Source organism: Oratosquilla oratoria, unplaced genomic scaffold (genome assembly GCF_046742065.1).
Source record: "Oratosquilla oratoria isolate Oo_2021 unplaced genomic scaffold, ASM4674206v1 SCAFFOLD61, whole genome shotgun sequence".
NCBI classification, from domain to species: Eukaryota; Metazoa; Arthropoda; class Malacostraca; order Stomatopoda; family Squillidae; genus Oratosquilla; species Oratosquilla oratoria.
In genome coordinates, this window is record NW_027467725.1 from 57,501 (window position 1) to 82,500 (window position 25,000).

The 25,000-nt window shown below is 38.2% G+C and overlaps 1 protein-coding gene across 1 annotated transcript in view; it reads right to left on the minus strand.

Annotated features, from left to right (window-relative positions):
• The window catches only part of LOC143023790 (uncharacterized), a 111,183-nt gene that overhangs the window by 38,788 nt on the left and 47,395 nt on the right, over positions 1–25,000 (minus strand). Inside the window, exons 12-19 of the mRNA XM_076182407.1 lie at positions 24,708–24,873; positions 20,606–20,766; positions 18,065–18,122; positions 13,501–13,717; positions 11,291–11,450; positions 7,498–7,676; positions 6,984–7,143; positions 352–475 (exon numbers count right to left, since the gene is read on the minus strand). Of these exons, the coding sequence (XP_076038522.1) occupies positions 352–475; positions 6,984–7,143; positions 7,498–7,676; positions 11,291–11,450; positions 13,501–13,717; positions 18,065–18,122; positions 20,606–20,766; positions 24,708–24,873 (1,225 nt within the window). The remainder of the gene's footprint in view (positions 1–351; positions 476–6,983; positions 7,144–7,497; positions 7,677–11,290; positions 11,451–13,500; positions 13,718–18,064; positions 18,123–20,605; positions 20,767–24,707; positions 24,874–25,000) is intronic.

The window sequence follows — 25,000 nt, forward strand, 5'->3', positions numbered from 1 at the left end:
CTAATGCTCTAAATTACACCACCTTTCGTAAATCACAAGTAAATCATAAATTAGAGGAATGCAAACTGGCATTGGGAGATGGGGATTTGGTTTTACACCTCTTTGAATATGGGACCCTCCTCTCAAATGCACAAAACTGTACATAAAAAAAAATAATAATGTGCTTTCATGCTTAAGGGGCAATTCATTCCATTCTCCTGAATAATCTTATAGTCAAAGGACCTGAGTATGTTCAAAATGTGATAGTGATGTGTGAGCATTAGGCGTGCGAACAAAGGCGAAAGGGAGTATGGCATTGTTAAAGGCATAAGAATGCATGCTTTTTTTTTTAATAGTGAACTACGTTCTTACCTTGCACCTCAACCCGGCCCTCGTAAGGATTGCTTCCATTTACTAGTCTTGCTTGAAACTGAACTTTGTCTTCACAGTTTACCTCGTCCTCTTCTCCTTTACAGTCTATCCTGCCATCACATCTCTGCAACACACAGCACACTAGGTAATGAACAAGACGCTGTATGTATTAGATTCTTAGGTTTGTAATGGTAGCATAGAATATTCTTTGTGTGTTGTACATACGTATTTGTAATATTGTTTATTTATTATTATATATTTTATATATTGTGAGAACCAAGTGTTCATTTAAACGTATATGTTTATTATTATATATTTTATATATTATTGTGAGAAACAAGTGTTCATTTAAACGTATATGTTTGTTATTATATATTTTATATATTATTGTGAGAATCAAGTGTTCATTTAAACGCATATGTTTTTCCCGCCAAGACAGAGCTTCTTGGCGTCGCTTGGCGTCTGAGCCAGTCTTGGTTCGGCTTACAAAGCGATCACAAGTTTGTCTTTGCTGTACTAATTAATTTAAATATTTAACTCAAGTTCTTTTCATTTAGCCACCCTGTACAGGTTTTCTACCGGTGCCCTAAGGTCACTTGACATCTTCAGACCTAAAGAGTTGAAATAAAAGATCATTACAAGAAGATAACATTGTGTAAACACTTCACAGAATTCTTGTTCTAAGTATAGAAGAGCCAGGTAAACTTAGGCCCCCAGAGAACCATCTCGTCACGCAGTAGAAAGCAATTCAGACACGAACTAGGAAAAATACCCTATTATATCATTATAAAAAGTCATTATGTAGAAGTACGAATGTGTATATATCAATGTACCTTTGTTATATGGGAATGTACAGATAGATCCTCCAGCTCGATATTTTCAAACATTACAAAATGGAACAAAATCGAATAGGCCTTAAAACCTTGTCACACCATATGATAAGTAAAATTACTGTAGTATCCCATTCAGCTTGTCTTAATGAATGGTTGGCCAAATCTTTTCTTGTGGATGGAATAATTACGAGTATTTACTCCTAACACTCCAGTTCTATGGGTAAAATTTACTTTTTCACTTTCTGCAGAAAAGAAAGCTCCAAGTGTTTATGAATTAAGTGCAGTTAAACTTTCTTTGTATGCTTTCGGACAGAAACAAAGTCCAACTTTTCAATAAACGGTAAACCAAATGCGATGGTACATCACGTGTGTATGTGTGTGTGTGATTCACCATGGTCTTGGATCACGTGTTGGACAGGTGATCGACAGCTATTTCCCAACCAGAAGAGGGATCAGAGCCCATATATGACCGGTCTATGGGTAATACTGTGACCTTGCAGGCACACACCCCAACTCCCCGCCCACGAGAGTTGGAGTAAGGACTCGCAGCGCACCGATACTGAAATTATTTCAGCCCTGGACAGGATTCCAACCCGGACCGCCGTAGTGACGGACACGATCGCTACCACTGCGCCGTCAAGTCATGTGTGTGTGTGTGTGTGTATGGTTCACCATGGCCTTGGATCACGTGAAGAGAGTTCAGAGCTCATATGTGACCGATATATGGGTAATGTTGTGACCTCACACGCACACACACACCCAACTCCCTGCCCACCAAAGTTGGAGTAACAACTCGCAGCGCGGTGATATTGAAATTATTTCACCACTGGGCGGGATTCGAACCTGAATCCCCGTAATGGTGGCCGGGAACTCTACCACTGCGCCATCAAGTCGTGTGTGTGTGTGTGTATTCACCTTGGTCTTAGGATCACGTGTTGGACTCGTGATCGACAGCTATTTCCCTCCCAGAAGAGAGCTCAGAGCTCTTATGACCGATCTATGGGTAATGCTATGACCTTTCACACACACACACACACACACACACACACACACACACACACACACACACACACACACACACACACACACACACACACACACACACACACACACACACTTTCAACGAACGGACGGCTTGACGAACGCTCTGAAGAAAAGTGCAGATTGTGGATACCAACGCAAAGAGAAGTGCCTTTTTGTATTTGCAGGGGGGGGGGAATTGCTCGTGAGGTAGTGGGAAAGTAAGGAAAGAGGAGAGGGGGAGGGATTACTGGGGAAATGGAAGGTAATGAGGATGTGGAGGACTTGGCCCAGGCAGACGGGCGGAAGGTCAACATGAAACGACCACCGGATGACGAAATGGCAAATAAAAATGTAAAGATTAGAAGTATAGAGAGGAGAAATACAGTAGAAAGTGACGAGAATATGTTCCAGGGATTTAAAGAGGGTGGGGGGGACACAACCCCCCCCCCCCCGACTGATAAGACTAGAGGAGAGAGTTGATAAGGTGATCGAGGACTTGGAACGTAAGTTAGGTAATGTAGGCTCCATTCTCCAAAGAATTGAAAGATTGGAACAACTAGAGAAGGCTAACAGAAACTTAACTGAAGAAGTAGAGGACCTAAAAAGACAGTTAGGAAATGTAAAGGAGGAGAATGAGAAATTGAAGAAGAATAGTAATGAAAACAGTGAGAAAATAGCTACAGAAGCTAAAAATTGGAGAATAACTCAAGAAGGGAATAAGGTTTCATTCACTGACATAGTCAAACAGCAATTGAAAGAACATAATGAAGACTCAGTTATTAAAGTGATGAGACAGAAGGAGAATATAGTAAGAGAATTAGCTGACAAAAAGAAATGTATAATTATATTAGGAATGGAAGAGAAACATAACCCAGATAGAACCGCAAGAATCAAGGAGGAAAATGAAAGGGTAAGCAGTTTATTAAAATTAGTCCAGGAAGATGAACCAGAAATTATAAAGGAAATTGAGGAAAAATTCAGACTCGGAAAATATAGTACAGATAAGACCAGACCAATTAAGATTAAATTCAGGTCACAAACAACGGCAGAGAAAATTCTATCCAAGACAGGGAAACTAGCAACAAATGATCAATATAAAAAGGTATGGATAAAAAGAGAAATGAATAAGGAGGAAAGAGAGGCAGAAAAGCAGAAAAGAATTGAAGCTAAGGCAAAAAACGAGGAAAGAACGGAGTCAGAGAAAGAGAGATTCTATTGGAGAGTAGTGAACATGAAAATAAAGCAGTTCGACATACTAAAGAAAAACATAAGGGAAACAGAGAACACAATGGAAGTGGCAGAAAACTAAGAGTGTCTTACACAAATATAGATGGATTGATAACAGGATTGAATGAACTGAATGATTATTTGAAAGAAAAAGAACCGGACATAATGGGAATTGTAGAAACAAAATTAAAAGGCCCACTACCACCCAACAGTGTAGGACATGATACATACAATTATTGGATTAGAAACAGAGAGAAAAAACAAGGGGGTGGAGTTATGTTCCTGACAAAGAAGGATATAAACGTGAAAGGTGTCATATATGGAAAGAATACAGTAGAGATGATTATGATAGAAGTGGAAGACCGAGATAAGAAGAGCAGAAAATTTGTGATCAACTATGTGCCTCCGAAAACAGCCTCATGGGAGGAGAATGAACATAAAAGTATGTTAGAGGACACAAAGATAGCATTAACTAAAATAATGGAAGACGGAGGAAGAATAGTTATGATGGGCGACTTTAATTGCAAAGAAATCTGCTGGGAAGAAATGACAGTAAAGAGTGGTGATGACTCATGGGGAAATGCTCTACTTGAGATGATTACTGACCATTCAATGACACAATGGATACAAGAGAACACTAGGTATAGAAATGAAGAAGAACCATCGAGGCTAGACTTAATAATTACATCTGAACCTAGAATAGTGGACAAGATTGAATATAAAACACCAATAGGTAAAAGTGACCACATATTGATTGAACTGGAACTTAATGAAGAAAAATATATGAAAAGAAATGAACAATATAGAAAAGGAAGAATGATGTATGAAAAAACAAACTTTGATAAAATAAGAGAATTCTTCCAACAAGAAAACTGGGAAGAAATATACAAAGAAGAAACATCAGTGGAAGAGAAATGGAATATTTTGACAAAAATTTACAAAGAAGGAGTGGAAAAGTATGTCCCAAGACAAAAACAAGAAAAAGAATATGTAAAATGCTGGTACAACAAAAGTTGTAGGGAGTTAAAAGACAAAAGAGACAAAGCCTGGACCGGATGGAAAAAAGACAGAAGACCTGAAAAATGGAAAATATATACTAGTTATAGAAATGAATATGTACAAAAGTGCAGAGAGGAAAAAAGAAAATATGAAAAAGATGTTATAGAAAAGTGTAAAGATCAACCAAAACTATTCTACAGATTTGTAAACAATAAACTGAAAAACAAACAAGACTTGGAGAAATTAAGACAAGGGGGAGTTGAATACACTGAGGAAATGGAAATGGCAGAAATTATGAACAAACATTTTAAATCAGTGTTTACAAGGGAAAATATACAACCTGAAGAGATTGAGTGGAAGGAAAAAGTCCCCCCTATGGAAGAAATAGAAGTAACGAAGAATGAAATATTGACACACTTGGGTAATTTTGATGTCAGAAAATCGCATGGGCCAGATGAAATAGCAAACTGGATTCTGAAAGAATGTAGGAATGAACTGGCAGACAAAATACATAGCATAATAAGCAGTTCCTTAAAAGAAGGAAAAGTTCCAGAAGATTGGAAAAAAGCAAATATAGTACCTATATATAAAGGAGGAAATAAAGAAGAACCTACCAACTATAGACCAGTCTCTCTAACAAGTACAATAGCAAAAATATGTGAAAGAATTATCAAAAGTAGATGGGTAAAATACTTGGAAAAAAACAACGTACTAAATCCAAGGCAATTTGGATTCAGACAAGGACGATCATGCGTCACCAATTTAATATGTTTCTATTCAAGGCTAATAGATATAATACAAGAAAGAGATGGATGGGCTGATTGTGCATTTCTAGACCTAAAAAAAAGCTTTTGACAAAGTACCACATAAGAAGTTGCTTAAGAAATTAGAATATGAAGGAGGAATACAAGGTAAATTGCTAAATTGGATGGAAGACTTTTTGCAAGAAAGAAAAATGCGAGTAGTGATAAGAGATCAGCACTCAAAATGGAATGAAGTAATAAGCGGTGTCCCGCAGGGAACAGTTCTGGCCCCAATAATGTTTGCTATATATATTAATGATATGGATGAAGGAATTGAAAGCTATATGAGCTTCTTTGCAGATGATGCAAAATTACTGAAAAGAGTGAAAACTGAAGAAGATTGTGAATCACTACAGAGAGATCTAAATAAAGTACAAGAATGGAGTAGGAAGTGGGAGATGGAGTTCAATACAAAAAAGTGTAGTATAATGGAATTTGGAAAAAGCAAAAACAGAATAACAGGATCATATAATTTGGGAGAAGAAGGAATAAAAAAAGTAGAAAATGAGAGGGACCTGGGAGTCATTGTTATGAATAATATGTCACCTGAGAAACATATAAATAAGATTTTTGGAGAAACTTATAATTTAATAAGAACAATCAAAGTGGCATTTACATACCTGGATGAAGAAATGGTGAGGAAAATCCTAGTCACCCTGATAAGACCAAGATTGGAATATGCAGCAACGATATGGTCACCAAGTACAAAAAAATGTATAAAAAAACTTGAAAGAATACAAAGAGCAATTACTAAACTGGCACCAACACTCTCAAAACTATCATATGAAGAGAGACTACAAAAACTTAAACTACAGACACTAGAGCAAAGAAGAGAGAGAGGAGATTTGATAGCTATTTACAGAATCATGAAAGGCATAGAAATTACTGATAGAGAGAATCTGATAAAATGGGATGACAGAAATACAAGAGGACACGGAAAGAAAATAAAAAAAGACAACTATAGAAGAGATTTGAAAAAGAACAGCTTTCCTCACAGAGCAATAGACAGTTGGAACAAGTTAGATGAGAAAGTGGTGTGTGCAAAAACAATACATGAATTTAAAAATAGTTTAGATAAAATGAGATATGAAGACGGGACCTCACGAGCATAGCTCCCCTTCCCGTAAAATACAACTAGGTAAATACAACTAGGTAAATACACACACACACACAACCCAAGCTCAAACAATATACAGTATAAGTTCAAGTCTAAAGGGTATAGATTAAGTTGGAACTCTGCATAAATTTAAGTCTAGGTGTGCAAGAAAATTAAAGAATAGGAAATGAGATTCAACGAGCGTTGGTCCTTTCTTGTATACTACATTTAGGTAAACACACACACACACACACACACACACACACACACACACACACACACACACACACACACACACACACACGGAAATCTATTGAATTGGATGGAGGACTTCCTACATGGAAGAAAAATGAGAGTGGTGCCCAGAGACAAATATTCAAAATGGGAAGAAATCAGTAGTGGCGTCCCACAGGGGTCAGTACTAGCTCCGGTAATGTTTGCTATATATGTAAATGACATGGACGAAGGCAATGAAATTTCCATGAACTGCTTTGTGGATGACGCAAAATAATTAAAAAGAATAAACTCCAAAATAGACTGACTCCTTACAGAGTGATCTGAACAAAGTCTCAGAGTGAAGCAAGAGATGGGAGGCAGAATTCAACATATTCTCACTCCTAAAACTATGCCCACACCTTTACCCCTTATTACCATAGAGTCATTGATGCACTTTCCGTCTTGGCATACGAAGGAGGTGCTGCAGTCGATAGAGAAGCGTTTCATTTCATGGTATTCCCATCTCGAGTCATCCTGTAGGCTGCCGCTCTCCCTGACTGTACTGTCACTCAGCATACAAGTTTGAGTTTCCTCTCTAAAAGCACACAAGGATAGCTGAGTCTCAATCTATTTGCCAGGTATTTTGCTGAGGCTGGCGTCCAGTTATCATTTCAGTAGTTCACAGGATATTGACATGTAACAAATATTCCAAGTGTATAGTTGCGCATTCTGTGTACAGTCTATGTAAGCTTCCGAAAGTGTTCTTGGTAAAAAAAAATTGAACTAACAAAGTCTGTACTCAAAAATAAATAAAGAATTCTATATTGTCTTTCAATGCATGATTAAGCAAGTATTGGAAAGGATATATACCGATTTATATAACAGGAGTCTAATAGAGATTGTTCCAGTGGTGCAACTGAAAAGGCTGAAAAGAAACAAGCAGTCTTACTCATAGTTGAAGGATTTACAGATGAAAGACTTGGTGTGCATGCACCTGTGGGCACAGATATGCTTTTGTGTATACAGCCACTTCTCTTTCTCATGACCCTGTAGCCTCTTGCCGTGATGTTTCGTGAACTCGAGGCTATGATCGCGGCATTCGCTCTCATCGCTCCCGTCTTCGCAATCCTGCAATGGTTGACAAAACACTAATATTCACATCGACACAGATAGTATTGGAAATGTATTACTCTAATAACCTAGCAAGGAATGTATTCTTTATTAAATTTAATGGCTACAAGCACATACATGTGTACATGCAGCTATACATTCATACACATACACACACACATATAGGATATATATATATATATATATATATATATATGTGTGTGTGTGTGTGTGTGTGTGTAATATATATTACAAAAGATTACAAAGGCGGAGCATGCCGACAGACCTGGTCCATATCTAGATCGGATGCGAAAAAAAAAAAAATAATAATAATAAATAAAAACTATAATAATGTAAATAAATAAAATACATAAATAAATGCATAGGTATAGTTAAATAATAAACAAACAGGTAAATAGTAAATAATAATAAATGGACATATAACTAATAATTAATAAATGAAAATCAAACAGACAAATGATCAAACAAAAACAAATAATATAAAATAAATTATAATCATTACAGCATCTTGCTTAGGTGTTTATCTAAATGATTCTTAAAGCTTCGAACTGAACTACATTGCACTACCTGTGCAGGAAGTTTATTCCATTCATTAACTACACGGTTGGCAAAGTTGTTTCTACCTACTTCCAAATTGAATCTATTTCCGGACAGTTTGAGACCATTGTTTCTTGTCTGATTCTCATTCAATGTGAAAATGTTGTCACTTTTGATGTTGTCAATTCCCTTTAAAATCTTAAAGACCTGTATCAAGTCACCTCTGAGTCTACGCTTTTTTAGGGAAAACAGATTCATATATTTTAGTCGATTTTCGTATGATTTATTTTTGATATTTGGAATCAGTTTTGTGGCTCGCCGTTGTACTTTTTCCAGTCTGTCAATATCTTTAATGAGATTCGGTGACCATACGGAAACAGCATATTCCAAATGTGGACGAACTAACGATTTATATAGCTTGTTAATGAGTGATGGACTTTTGAAATCAAAAGATCGCGCAATGAGTCCTAGAATCTTATTTACAAAGGCGGAGCATGCCGACAGGAGACCTTTTGGTCCATATCTAGGTCGGATGCGAAAAAAAAAGCATAATAATAAAACAATAAATAAAAACTATAATAATGTAAATAACATAAAATACATAAATAAATGCATAGGTATAGTTAAATAATAAACAAACAGGTAAATAGTAAATAACAATTAATTGACATAACTAATAATAAATGAAAATCAGACAGACAAATGATAGCAAAACAAAAACAAATAATATAAGATAAATTATAATCATTACAGCATTTTGCTTAGGTATTTATCTAAATGATTCTTAAAGCTTCGAACTGAACTACATTGCACTACCTGTGCAGGAAGTTTATTCCATTCATTAACTACACGGTTGGCAAAGTTATTTCTACCTACTTCCAAATTGAATCTATTTCCGGACAGTTTGAGATCATTGTGTCTCTTGTCTGATTCTCATTCAGTGTGAAAATGTTGTCACTTTTGATGTTGTCAATTCCCTTTAAAATCTTAAAGACCTGTATCAAGTTACCTCTGAGTCTACGCTTTTTTAGGGAAAACAGATTCATATGTTTTAGTCGATTTTCGTATGATTTATTTTTGATATTTGGAATCAGTTTTGTGGCTCGCCGTTGTATTTTTTCCAGTCTGTCAATGTCTTTAATGAGATTCGGTGACCATACGGAAACAGCATATTCCAAATGTGGATGAACTAACGATTTATATAGCTTGTTAATGAGTGATGGACTTTTGAAATCAAAAGATCGCGCAATCAGTCCCAGAATCTTATTTGCTTTCCCAGAGGCTGAAATACACTGCTTGGATGATTTGAGGTCGTTACTGATAATTACGCCGAGATCTTTTTCACTATCCACTTTTGTTAACGAATTTCCAAATAACTTGTAATCGTACTTACTGTTATTTTTACCTATATGCATTACCTTGCATTTACTTGTGTTAAATTTCATTAGCCACTTTTCAGACCATTGCTGTAATTTATCTAAATCTTCTTGAATATATAATTGGTTTGAGTGATCATTTGCCACTTCGCACAGTTTTGTATCATCAGCAAATTTGGAAACAGTAGATTTTAGTCCATGGTCTATATCATTTATATATACTATGAATAGAAGTGGCCCAAGAACGGAACCCTGAGGAACTCCACTTGCAACACTTTTCCATCCAGAAGTTTTTCCATTTAAAACAACTCTCTGTTTTCGACCATTCAACCAATTACTAGTCCAACCTAATAGGCTACCACTTATTCCATGCAAAACTAATTTAGTAAGTAGTCTTTCGTGTGGGACGGTATCAAAAGCTTTTGCAAAGTCTAGATATATTAAATCTATATTGTTTCTTTTGTCATAATTTGCTTTCTCAGAGGCTGAAATACACTGCTTGGATGATTTGAGATCGTTACTGATAATTACGCCGAGATCTTTTTCACTATCCACTTTTGTTAACGAATTTCCAAATAACTTGTAATCGTACTTACTGTTATTTTTACCTATGTGCATTACCTTGCATTTACTTGTGTTAAATTTCATTAGCCACTTTTCAGACCATTGCTGTAATTTATCTAAATCTTCTTGAATATGTAATTGGTTTAAGTGATCATTTGTCATTCCGCACATTTTTGTATCATCAGCAAATTTGGAAACAGTAGATTTTAGTCCATGGTCTATATCATTTATATATACTATGAATAGAAGTGGCCCAAGAACGGAACCCTGAGGAACTCCACTCGTAACATTTTTCCATCTAGAAGTTTTTCCATTTAAAACAACTCTGTTTTCGACCATTCAACCAATTACTAGTCCAACCTAATAGGCTACCACTTATTGCGTGTAAAGCTAATTTAGTAAGTAGTTTTTCGTGTGGGACGGTATCAAAAGCTTTTGCAAAGTCTAGATATATTAAATCTATATTGTTTCTTTTGTCATAATTCGAGATAACTGTAGAATTCGAGTAAGTTAGTCACCCAAGAACGTTTCCGTCTGAAACCATGCTGGCTATCATTTATCAAACGGTTACTTTTTAAATGATGTTCGATAGCATCTCTGATGATAGTTTCCATTATTTTTCCTACGATTGAAGTCAAACTTATAGGCCTATAGTTATTTGGCTTCTTTTTGTCGCCTTTTTTGAATATGGGAGTAACGTTAGCTAGCTTCCATTCTCTTGGGACATCTCCGGATATGATGGATTTCTTGAAAATAATTTCTAATGGAACAACAATCTCATTTTTCATTTCCTTTAAGATTCTTGGATGCCAACCGTCAGGCCCCTCCGAAGATATTGTTTCGTTTTGACCAATTTACGCTACCCGTTTAGTTCTCTATGTCAAATGTGATAAGTAAGGTTAAACAACTTGTGATTTTGTAAGAATTATCATAAGTCTAGTAGTGAATCAGTTAAATTACCTCATAATATCAATATTATATCTAGAAATAATTTATGTTTCATTAAAGGATGCAAACATTAAAGTGCTTGTTGATACTGAAGAATGCTGTTTTACTAGACCAACGACGTTACATAGGACGTTACATAGGGCCGATTCCAGGGTCGCGGTATCCGTTGCAAGTTATGGAACTCACCTTGATACCATCGCATTCAAAGGATTGGTAGATGCACTCGCCACTATCGCAGAGGAATGCGTCAGTTTCACAGGTATCATTTGAGGTCGAAGATGGGGAGATCGGCGTCGACGAAGGTAGAGTGGTTCCTTCCTCATCGGTAGAGTGTTCCTCCTTGCACCTAGTAGGTGAGAAGGAAATGAGATCGGGTCATCCTGAACAGGGTAACCACTTTATGGCCAACCAAAAACTGTTTTCTCATCCAAATTATAAACTCTGGGTCTGAAGGAGATCTGAAATAATTCAGATAGTTTTCAGTTCTTTCCTAACCTCTGAACTGAATAAAACAGCGTGAGTCAACATTCAATCATTCAATCAACAAATTAATCAATGTCAGTCAGATAGTCAGACAATCAGTCAGCAGCCAATCAGTCAATCAATCTTTCAATCAATCAACCAATTAGGCAGTCAGTCAAGCAATCAATCAAAAATCAATCGATCATTCAGTTAGTCAGTCCATCGGTTATAACCGTTTTACACTAAACTTTTGAGTCTTACTCTTATTCATTTTCAAACCTACTTTGAAACTTTCTTTGCTCAAATAAATCGGCATATCTTGGAAGTCTTCTCCTGTTCCTGAAATAAGAATATTGTCATCCGCAAATCTAAGGTGACTTGAGATATTCCCCATTAATGTTCAAACCTCTCCCTTCTAAACTCGACTCCAAATTTCTTTTAGTCAGGCTTGGGATTGTATCGGTTTTCCGTACTCCTTCTCGATCTTTGTTTTCTCTTTATCTTTCTGGAGTTGAATTATAGGAGCACCTTTTACAAAAATGCTCTGTAGAACATGAACAATATGCTCATTTGCACCCTGATTGTCAATTGTTCTACCGAACCGAAAAGCTTTTTCTTACATATAAGAAGAAAAAATAAAGATATGCTACAGTTTTCTCAATCAGATGATTTACTGTTTGCTGGTGGTCTATAGTGGTGTATCCACAACTAAAATCTTTCTGTTCTTTTGGTTGGTTTTCATTACTTAACGATTTTAAGAATCTTAGAAAGTATTTTATGTCCATATGATAACAAACTAATCTACCGGTTATTACTAAGGTCTCCTTTTTTCATGTAAAATCACTTTTGCATTGCCTCATGACTCGGGAACTCGTTCCAAACATATACACTGGGTATTTAGTTAACCTTTTCAGCTATCTATGTCTGTCCCTGTGCTTTCTAGAAGAGCTAACGATATGCCACATTCTCTAAGTTTTTTTCTTAGTTACATACCTTTGAGAACAATAATTATTACGTTTTTTTCATTTGTAACATCTAGTATATTACTGTTTTGTACAAATCAATTTATCGAGTAAAATGGGGTATTTAAAGCTCCTGGTCATATCTTTACTACATTACTTATAATTTTGCTTCTGCATCTGGTAATGCCCCATTCCTATATTTTAAGAAGTAATCTGCTACCTCCATAAAAACTGTGTCCAATAAGCCTGATTATTATTTTAACCTTTCTGAATGGTTTTCATTATTAGTTATATGTCAATTTATTATTATTCACTATTTACCTGTTTGTTTGTTGTTTGTGCCCATGCATTTATTTATGTATTTCATTTGATACTCACATTTTTATAGTTTTTATTTATTTATTTATTATTATTAGGATTTTTTCGCATCCGACCTAGATATGGACCAAAAGGTCTCCTGTCGGCATGCTCCGCCTTTGTAATCCTTTGTAATTAATGTTTCTCTTCCTTTTCTCTGATCTCGGTCTGCTATATAGACGAGTTCATTCTGATCAGTTCTATTTCGTCACTCCTGGTTGTAATATGTATAGTCCTCTTCTTTTCATTGAGTCACTTTTTACTCTAAAAATTTTACACCCTCTAATTTCCTATACTCCCTACTTTATCCGCGGATTTCCTAATGATATTCAATAAAATACAACTTATAAAATCGGTGGTATCTTGTTATTTCTTACAACAATAGGTATTTTTTAATTTCCAATTTAAATTCTTTTTGTTATCCTTTATTTTTACAAGACTGTTTTTTCTTAAAGCTATGACATTTAATTTAGTCGTGCAACTTATCTTTCTATAGTCACTTCCTATGTCAACAAGAACACTTTGGTATAACATCACAACGAAATAGGATTAAATTTAGTAACTCAATGCATGCACAAACCAACGAATATGTGCATACACACATAGGAGACATACTTAGGAATATCGCACAAGTCCATGGTTCCCCGGCTGGTGAAACACCAAGGACGATCCTCCCCATCTGGATTAGCGCAGAAGTTCTTACGGAGGTCGCGGGTGTGGTGGGGCCGGAGGCGTGCCACAACATCTGGGTGCGTCCAAGGCAGGCAGGGGATGCCCTCCTGTGTCACGTTGGCCGCACCTGCGTATTTGGACCCCCGGCCCTGAAAGCAGCCTGCAATACGGCACGAAAAGTAATATGATAGCGTAGATAAAGAAAAAATAATGCAGTCAGTAATAATTCAACTTTCGTGAGATGTAGCTAAGATGGGAAAGATACACTTAACCTCTTTCCATACAATGACGCCTACATAACCGGCACGAGGCTTGTGGGTATACGAAGATGATAATATTTATTTTGTAGTTGTAGCTAAGTGACCCTCGAATTCTGTGAACTGGTTTGATCACGTTTTCTGTATTTATTATTACTCAGTGAAAGAGAACGAGTAATGCAGCAGTGACTTTATATTTTATAAGCGAGTAGTGGCAACACGTCTGGCAACGCAAATGACAATACAATACTGCGCAAACAATAATGCAGTTAGTTCCCTAATACCCTTCTGTAAATACTATATTGTGTGTAATGAATAATTCTATATATTCCTGTACCTGTATTTATCCCTATAACTAGTTTAAGAGCATCAACAATGTACTGTAAGAACAGTTAACTTTTACGTGGAACTTTATACCTATCATTATCCATTCTGCGATTCAATTTGTGGTCATTCCTCAGGGTACAAAGAAAAAATAATATAACACAATGAGACCACTGTGCATCGAGGATCAGTCCCGCATTACGTAGTGAAAAATGTTTGTGTTAGTGTTCCATGTGCAATGACAGTAACCCCCCCCCCCGTGACGGTCTCCCTAATTGCCGAACAAACCGAACAAAACCGAGAAAAGCCGAACAATATAACAAAACCCAAACAAGGACGGGTTTTGCTCAAATGCATACTTCTATATATATATGGTTGCATTATTTGAACTATTTTCTTTAAAATGTGTGATTTCCATGTAATATGATCAAAGAGAAGTTACGTTTTTATCCTCTGTAAAATTACCGAACACAGCTACGATTCGTCCAGCCCGCCGTCTATGATCACTGGTGGTATGGATCAAACTACACTCTTTTAAGTTTCTTACTGTTGTGTTAAATTACATGAAAATCACACATTTTAAAGAAAAGAGTTTAAATAATTCAACTATATGCAGTCTATTACACTAATAACATAACAGTAAGAAACTTAAAAGAGTGTAGTTTGATCCATACCACCAGTGATCATAGACGGCGGGCTGGACGAATCGTAGCTGGGGTCGGTAAAATTGCAGAGGATAAAAACGTAAGTTCTCTTTGATCATATTACATGCAAATCACACATTTTAACGAAAATAATGCAACCATATATATATATAGAAGTGTGCATTTGAGCAAAACCCGTCCTTGTTTGGGTTTTGTTGTTTTGTTCGGCTTTGTCTCGGTTTTGTTCGGTTTGTTCGGCAATTAGTGAGACCCGACAGTGACACTGTGCTGTTACTTACTGAGTGATATCACACCACTACAACCGCTCACTCACAAATATCCATAGCTATCGCATATATATCTACAAACTACACCAGTGCACACAGGGTTTTCAACCCCACTACACCTGTTTCATCTGTAGGCCTGCAATTCCGCTACCTGTGGGATGCGAGGGGTCGACCCTTCCCCAGCGTTAGTCCGTAATATATTATATATTATATATATATATAAATATATATATATATGTATATATATATACATATGTATATATATATATATATATATATATATGTATTGCAGAAACCACAGGGAAATTAAAGTCAGAATACTGAACGTTTTCGTCTATTACGACATCCTCAGAGTACAACTGAGGATGTCGTAAAAGACGAAAACGTTCAGTATTCCGACTTTAATTTCCCTGTGGTTTCTGCAATATCTTTTCGTCACGCGTTATTGTGATTATTTTTGCAATATATATATATATATGTGTACATATATATATATATATACACATATATATATGTATGTATATATTATATATATACATATATATATATATATATACACACCCCACCTACCATGCGACAATAAGCACGCAAAACCAATTTCATGGAGGCTACAGGAAACTCAGACATTGTGTAAATTCTTCAGCAACTCCTTCAGCAATGGTCTGAAAAGTGGCTGATGAAATTTAGCCTCCAAGTAAATGTCAAGTTATGCACATATATAGAAATGATATAAAGTACGACTAAAAGTTCTTTGAGAGAACGTTATCAAATGTAGATATTGAAAAGGATCTTGGTGTAAATATCAGTAATGATCTCAAATAATCTGAGCGGTGTATTTCTGCCTCAGAGTAAGCAAATAAGATTCTAGGAATGATTGCACGATCTTTTGATTTCAAAACTTCATTTGTCATCAACCAACTATATAAAACATTAGTCCGTCCACATTTGGAATATGTTGTATACGTATGGTCGCCGAATCTCAAAGGCATTGAGAGCTGGAAAAAATACAGCGGCGAGCCACAGAACTGATTCCAAATATCATAATACGAAAATCGCTTAAAACGTATGACTATTTTCCCCAAAAATGCATAGACTTAGGGGTGACTTGATGTATGTCTTCAAGATTTTGAAGGGAATTGATAACGTCAAAAGTTATTAAATTTTTACACTGAATACAAATTAAGCTGTCAGGGCATAGATTTAATATGAAACTAGACAGAAACAACTTCGCTAAATGTGTAGTCAATGAATGGAATAAACTTCCTGCAGAGGCAGTACAATGTAGCAATGATTCGAAGTTTTAATACTCGTTTAGAAAAACACCTAACCAATATGCTGTAATGCCAACCAATTGTTTGGTTCGCTTGTTTATTCATTTCTTCGTTTATCTATTCTTAGCATCCGACCTAGTTATGGACCAATAGGTCTACTGTCGATATTTTCTTCCTTTGTAATCCCTTTCAGTACCTTGATGAGAAGCGACGTCAAGAGGATTCCCAGAGGTGATCCGAGGAGCAACAGAGGCGAGAGGAAGAACGGGAAGAATGAAATTGCGGAGGGAAGAATTGAAGGAATTGCTGACGGCCCTTTCCGGACAGCAGTCAATAGTGACGTCATCAAGGGTATCCCCGCATACTACACTCAATCTAATTCTGCCTCTGAGGGGACATTGCCTTACAATTGTGTAAAAGGTGTAGATGTCGTCCTTCTATACGACAAGAATTGCCTCGCCTACTTTTACATCAACACTGTGCTAGCCAGGTGTATAATGATTGTCATAACTGTCAATGCTGAGAAGTTCATCCTCGCTGCTCCTGCTGTGAAATTCTATGGTTTCGTCCTTCCTTTCTATTAACGGGATTGCTACAAACCCTGAAAAAGTACGACCCATCGCCAACTTCCCCAAACCAGCCAACATTACTGACATGAGGTCATTTTATGGGCTCAGTCAACCAGCTAGCGAGTTTTCTCCTAATATATCCCCAGACTCCTTGCCCCCGGTGTACATTTGTGTGGACTGCAGGCCTCGATGAAGCTTTCCGTAATGTCAATGAAGCGCCGACATTTCCACCACAGCTATCCATATTCGACCCCCAGCTGCCCACCACGCTCTAGACCGACGGCTCTCGCACATCTGCTGCGCTCTGCTGCAGGACCATGGAGGACACCTCCGGTTGGTTCAATGTGGGTGGTCCCATTTCCTAACTGATGCAGAGACGCGTCATTCCACTGTCGAGCTGAAGGTGTTGGTGGTAATGTGGATGATGAACAAATTCGGTTACTACCTGAAAGGACTGAATTTTTTTGAAAATGCGACCCATCACCACTTTGAACCAGTTCACCGTCGACGCTGTGAAATACCTTCGTCTGCAGCCCCTGAATCAATTTTGAATCATCCAAATAAAGGATAAGAACTCGCTAACCCTCTTTCCTTTCTATCCGTAGCCCAACCCCACGCCCAGCCCCGTTATAATATCAACAGTCACCTCCTAAAACCCCATCTCCAAAACCGAAAAAAAATCCAATCTCTAGCAAAATAGCCTTATATCCCGCACCCCTTGTTCTCCAAATCATTTCTAAGGTTTGATGCAATGTTTGCTACTATGAAGTTCCGTCGATGCGTGGTGGATGACTGCGCGTATCTCTAATCTTCGGAAATCAACTAATATCTGCTCTTTCAACACATATTTTCATTAAAATATGACTATTACGATAGTGGAATCGAATTGGATAGTTTACAAAGCCATTTCTAAAAAGGGGTGGATGGCTTAGAAAAATTACCTCATCCGACCTTTATAAAACAGAGTAAGACCACTGGACCAAGACTATAAGCTTTCTTTTTGGTAAATATAGTTCCTCACCTTTAATCTCAATTACTTATCTGTGATTTTACAAATAAAAATCAGGCCTTCATTTATGCAGTCTATAATTATTTCAAGCTGAATTGTCATGTTTTGTAGACTTTCTTCATTTCCTATTTATCAATTTTCCTTACCGATGTCAATCGCAGGCTTTTCGCAGACGTAATGTAGAGTTTCCCCGCAGTCCGCAAGCTTCAAAGAAAATGAAGAGAAGAAAAAATATAAAATAAGGGTATCCTATATTATAAAACGTTTAGCCTTCATATTGACAGCATTGGTACATTATTCATTATTATTTTTCTATATATTGAAAACATTTTATATATTCACGCACTGTAGGGTAGTGATGAAAGGATGAACTTAAGTTAAACCCCAAAGCTATCAGTATACTTGGTGACAATTAATGAACTGTCATCAATGTATTACCTTTTTATTGTAATTGTTATTTATCTTTTATGTCTACTTCCTATTCCATTCAGATTGAAATTAGAACCATGCACGTCAAGAGAGAGAGAGAGAGAGAGAGAGAGAGAGAAAGAGATAAACCAATAGACAGATAGATAGGATAGATAGGTAGAGAGAAAGACAGACGGGCGGGCAGCCAGGCAGGCAGAGAGACAGACTGGTAAGCAGGTTGACAGAAAGACAAGCGAGCAGGCAGATAGACAGAAAGACATATATATATATATATATATATATATATATAATATATATATATATATATATATATATATATATATATATAGAGAGAGAGAGAGAGAGAGAGAGAGAGAGAGAGAGAAAATTATTTCCATTGGCAATAACCAGTTCCCTGAGAACAATATTGTAATGAAGACGTGGAACGACAGACTGGTGAATGAGATACTCGTATTTAAGGATGGCAGTAGAACCAGGAATAATGGAAGTTGAAAGTTATCAACATTCTATTTTTACGATGAGATTATTGTCCAATTATGAGAGAATGACTATACAAAACGTAGGCAGTCAACCAGTCAATACCCTATTCTGGCGAGGGAAAATAGACGGACAGGCAAACAGACACCAAACAGGCAGGAAAACAGACAGACAGACAGACAGACAGACAGACAGGCAGACAGACAGACAGGCAGACAGACAGACAGACAGGCAGACAGACAGACAGACAGGCAGACAGACAGACAGGCAGACAGACAGGCAGGCAGACAGACAGGCAGACAGACAGGCAGGCAGACAGGCAGGCAGACAGACAGACAGGCAGACAGACAGACAGGCAGACAGACAGACAGACAGGCAGACAGACAGACAGGCAGACAGACATGCAGACAGACATTCAGACAGGCAGACAGACAGGCAGACAGACAGGCAGACAGACAGGCAGACAGACAGGCAGACAGACAGGCAGACAGACAGGCAGACAGGCAGGCAGACAGGCAGACAGGCAGACAGGCAGACAGGCAGACAGGCAGACAGGCAGACAGGCAGACAGGCAGACAGGCAGACAGGCAGACAGGCAGACAGGCAGGCAGACAGGCAGACAGAGGAGGGTGACGGTTTTTAGTATATCATCGGCAATAAGCAGCACTTTCATCCGGGGGGGGGGGGCAGTATCGCGCCAAAAAGGTGGAGTCATGAGGTGGCTAAGAAGAGATATGGAAAGTAGCAGAAAGGAGGTGTAGCAGAAGTTAATAGGAAGTGATCGGCCTTTAGTCATAAAAGAATGCTGCATTGACCGCATAAAGAATATGCAGTCAATACCCAATAACAACGAGAGAGAGAGAGAGAGAGAGGAAGAGAGAGAGAGAGAGAGAGAGAGAGAGAGAGAGAGAGAGAGAGAGAGAGAGAGAGAGAGAGAGAGAGAGAGGAAGAGGGAGAGAGGGAGAGAGGAAGAGGGAGAGAGAGAGGAAGAGAGGAAGAGGAAGAGAGGAAGAGGGAGAGAGGAAGGAAGAGGGAGAGAGGAAGAGAGAGAGAGGAAGAGAGGAAGAGAGAGGAAGAGAGAGAGAGAGAGGAAGAGAGAGAGAGAGGAAGAGAGAGAGAGAGAGGAAGAGAGAGAGAGGAAGAGAGAGAGAGGAAGAGAGAGAGAGAGAGAGAGAGAGGAAGAGAGAGAGAGAGAGAGAGAGAGAGAGGAAGAGAGAGAGAGAGAGGAAGAGAGAGAGAGAGAGGAAGAGAGCGAGAGAGGAAGAGCGAGAGCGAGAGAGGAAGAGAGAGAGCGAGAGAGGAAGAGCGAGAGCGAGAGAGGAAGAGAGAGAGCGAGAGAGGAAGAGCGAGAGAGGAAGAGAGAGAGCGAGAGAGGAAGAGAGACAGTGAGAGGGGAAGAGAGAGAGAGGAAGAGAGAGAGGAAGAGAGAGGAAGAGAGAGAGAGAGAGAGAGAGAGGAAGAGAGAGAGAGAGAGAGAGAGAGGAAGAGAGAGAGAGAGAGAGAGAGGAGGAAGAGAGAGAGAGAGAGAGAGAGAGGAAGAGAGAGAGAGAGAGAGAGAGAGGAAGAGAGAGAGAGAGAGAGGAAGAGAGAGAGAGAGAGGAAGAGAGGAAGAAAGAGAGAGGAAGAGAGAGAGAGAGAGGAAGAGAGAGAGAGAGAGGAAGAGAGAGGAAGAGAGAGAGAGAGGAAGAGAGAGAGAGGAAGAGAGAGAGAGGCGGAAGAGAGGAAGAGAGAGGGAGGAAGAGAGAGGGAGAGATATGAAAGCTAGAACTTCTCAAAAGTACCTGCCAGAAGTAATAATTAGAAGCGACGGTGGTGGCCAAGGGATCTGTGTGAACGGGAAAATAATCCCTAATGACAATGCAGAGGGTCGTGGAGCTTTCCCGTGCAGGACCTGGCACGGTTATCCATGGGTCCTCCACATATTCCAAAGTAGAATTCCACCCTGAAGAGAAAAGGTTAGAATATGTTGTAATTAATTAAGTCAATCTTTTGTACATTTGTCAATATATTGCTCGATTTGTAGTGGTGAAAATAATTGATATATTTTTCTTAATACTGACAGACGATTTTTTTTTAGTAGTTACTCTTTTAGATATTTCGTTCGGGCTAACACTTATCAAATCTATTCCAGAGATTGGTCAGGAATATTTCACAGTTTTTAGAGATAGTTTGAGGACTGACTACATTACTATCTTACCTTAGCCAGACTCGAATATGAAAATTGACGCTTTTGTTCAATAATATGCTTATTTTCGGATATGCATACTCTTTCAATCAGTTCAAAGGTAAACATCGGTCTAAAGAATACGGTGATGAATCTAAAACTCCTACGGATCTGCTTCTGAGTTGACTAAAGTCGCCTGCCATTATCTATAACATTATTGGTAAAAAGTAGCTGTATAATGAAAAACACATGTTTTAGATACAGAAATCAAGATCCTATTCTCTGCAGCTGCATGATGAGACAGCCGTTTCTTATAACCATAACCAGTGTTTACAGTGGGGGAATAATAAATCTAACCCTTTATGTTTTTATAATGAAGAACAAATATTTTGTATATAGAAACTGTTTTTCACCTGGTAATGCCCCATTTCACCTGTAAAGTGATGTGTGAACGGGGTATTTGGTTGTCGAACACGTTGGTTAAACCCCAAATACCCCGTTTCCACATCACTTTAAACACGTGTCTGTCGAACCGCGTTCGACGAACCGTATAAACCCCCTCTTAGACCCTCTGACCCTGCCACAAGCGCAGTGTCATCCGCAAACAACAACTGGCTCACCTCTCACCACTTTTCACCATCTCTGACCAGCTCCAATCCCCTTCCCATCACCCTGTACAAATTGTACTTCATTGAAATACATCGTTTTCACAGCAAATAGAATAATTAATTTTCATAAATAGAAGCCGTTGTGATTACACGGCATCTCTATACGGAGTGAAGAGCGAATTAGTTGAGTCCGAAATGATAGAGTGCATCATTCTAAAGGACATTAGTCTTATATCTATATCAGAGTAACTAAAAGAACCTTAACAAGATATGAACTTACATTCTGAATTAGGAGGTGCTGAAATCTTAAGCAGATATCTTTCGTTCTACACAGCACCTAATGTCACCAGCCAGGCATAGCAACATTTGTACGAAGCTTTTATTCACATCGTCGTTGTAGATATCATGGTACAGATCACTAGTTACAGTGAATTTAAATAATCAAATCCGGTCGTTGTGAAGCCTCAATCATGGGCCATTATGATCACAAGTCCCGTCTTCGTAGCAAAGCGGTAACAGATGGGACTCGTCAAGTCTTTTATTAGTCTTATCTTTATCTCTTTGTCCATGAAGTGAATATCCCTCTTATATTCGTGAAAAGTTTAACCTTATAAAAACAATGTGTGGCAAATCTCCTGTGATCACCACACTCACTTTTGTAATGTTTCATTTTCCATCGAGTAAGTATTCTATGAACTTTTGTAATTTTATCCATTTCCAATCTTAGCATTATTTTTTCCACACCCGGCAAGATTTAATAATTCATGATCTTCTATTCTATTCATTATGTTTGCGTCGTCATAAGAGAAATTAATGTACCTTTCTCACGCAATTTAGCTCTCATACTAATCTGCTACGCTGGTCTGTATTTCAGGACTCCTCCTAAGGCACAAGTTCTTCTAATGAACGCTCAATTATGCTGTGAATCTTGTCCACCATTTCTCCTATGAATTCTTAAAGTACCCAGATGGATATCCAGTCAGGCACTGGGGCTTTCTTAACATCTTCGGTCTATAAAAGTTTACATATTTCCTCAACCTCCATTCTCATTCCCTCATGTTTCATCCACAAAGTCATTTTCCCTAATGAAAGCTGATTAGAACCTTTTATATATCGTCTTTCTTCGCTCTTCAAGCCAGCCGCTTGATACTTTGCGAGGCAGAGCGTAGGAGGGCGAGAACGTCAGGTCGACCATGGTGGAACGCGGATAGATTCGGCGGGTATTTTGGGTGTGAATTGTTTAAATGTGTATGTACTCTGAAGAAGTCCTGGTAAGGACGAAACGTCAGAATAAATCCCTAAATGGTTCCCTGTGTTTGTCTCACCACCCATCCACTCATATCGTCTTAATTTCTGTTTATGGGTATTTGTACACCTTTTCTTCTAGTTTTTGTTTTCTTGTTCCTTCCACGTTTCTTCGTGTGTAATTGATGAATCAACGAAATAGGTAAACTTTTAGATATCAAGAAAGAGGAAAAAGGAGAGAAGCAGAGAATTGCAGAAAGTAAACAATTTGAGAGGGATAAACAGAAAAAATCTAGAAAAATCTTAGAGAAATGTGGGAGGTGGTGAAGGATAAAGATGAACTCGAAGTAGAAGAAGAATTAATATATTTCAAGGAGGAAAATGATAAAGTGTGGAAATATGGTACGAGGGACGAGGAGTATGGGAGGGAACGGGAGAGGCATTGAATGGTGGGGTGAGGAGGTGAAGACAGTGGTGGCAAAGTATGAGAATTGGTTGGAATATAAAAGTCCATCTTAGAGGTCCAAGAAGATGAGAGGAAAAGCAAAGCTCCAGGTGAGGAGATAAAATGGAGGGCAGATGTAAAACGGGGTAGAAGTTTCATGGAAAATTTTTAAAAGAATAAAAATATGTCTTGGAAGAAAATAGAGTGATGAGGGTTGACTCAGACGAAAAGGAAAACAAAGGGTGTAGATGGGCAGATGTTAATGGAAGTAAAGGCGGTAAGGGGGAAGACGGGTAAAGAATTTCAGAGAATTTTTGAATGAGGAGGGGGGGAGAGGGGCTGACTGTGGCAGTAGGAAGCGCTATGAAAAGGACTGCAGTAGAAGAAAATGACAGGGCTATAGAAAATTTTGAGATACAACAAGCACCTGGCTTCGCCAGCCACGGCTGCGCCGTGGGTGCTTGGCCGCATTGGGATGTGGAGTGCTTGACGAAACTGTTAAAGTGAATTGGCTGGCGAGGCTATTTAATGTACTCCTAAAGGATGCGATTGTGCCGGAGGGCCAAAGGAATGGTTTAAGGTGAAGATACGGCTTTTCTATGGGGTGTTACGGAAGATTCAACGATGATGACCCAGAGGATTAGAGATGGATAGTGATATTGAAGGAAAGTGGAAAGTGAGCCACTTGATATTTGCTGATGATGTGGCTGGATCAGAGGAAAATCTAAGGCATCTGGTGACGAATTTTGGGAGGGTATGTAAGAGGAAAATGTTGAAATTAAATGTAAGAAAAGTAAAGTGATGAGATGTACAAGGAGTGAGAGTACTATTGAATTTGTAGTCTTAAAAGAAAGAATGGAGGAAATGGAGGAGTTGGGTAGAGGTAAGTGTGTAGGCGTGGTAAGTTAGTGTCTTAGGGAATGAAATCTAAAAGGTGCCATGATGACATTATCATCTATAGTCTAAAACACACATGAGAACATTTATGATGGGATGAGCCCTCACTCTCAAACCCTTGCTCCTTCCTCCATTGATATTTCAAAAGGTGTGCGTTAGTCAATATCGGTAAATTACTTTTTCCTACCAAGACATATGTACGGAGTACAAAATCATCTGTTACATATTTTTCATCCGTAGATAGTGTGCCCTTCATTATAAAAGGCCTCAAGGACAAACGACTAATAAAAAATTGGACAACCCAGCTTCAAGAAAAAGATCACCGGAAGTCTATGGTCATCAGATTTACGGAAAATTCGGTGAAATTCTTTTTCCATAATTCCTCAGTAAAAAAAAAGTCGGTGAAATTATTTTTCCATAATTCCTCAGTAAAAAAAAGTCGGTAAAATTCTTTTTCCACAATTCCTCAGTAAAGAAGAGACACAAGGCCACTTCTTGTTACCTGGCACTATTTCTATTGCTACCTGGCCACCACTTGGTGAAGTTGAGCTTGGATGTTGAGCTGATGTCGGTGTTCTGCCATACCCAGAAGGTGTCACCAAGTATCGTGCTGCGAACGCCTCCAGTGTGAAATCCGCGCTCATCGTCCTCAAGAGCCGTCAGTAGGTCAGAGATGAAGTCATTCTCGAACTGAAACATGTCATAGCAACATGAGGATTTTAGGGGTGTCAGGATAAATGAATGTGTATATATAGCTGTGTGCGTGCGTGTGTGTGTGTGTGTGTGTGTGTGTGTGTGTGTGTGTGTGTGTGTGTGT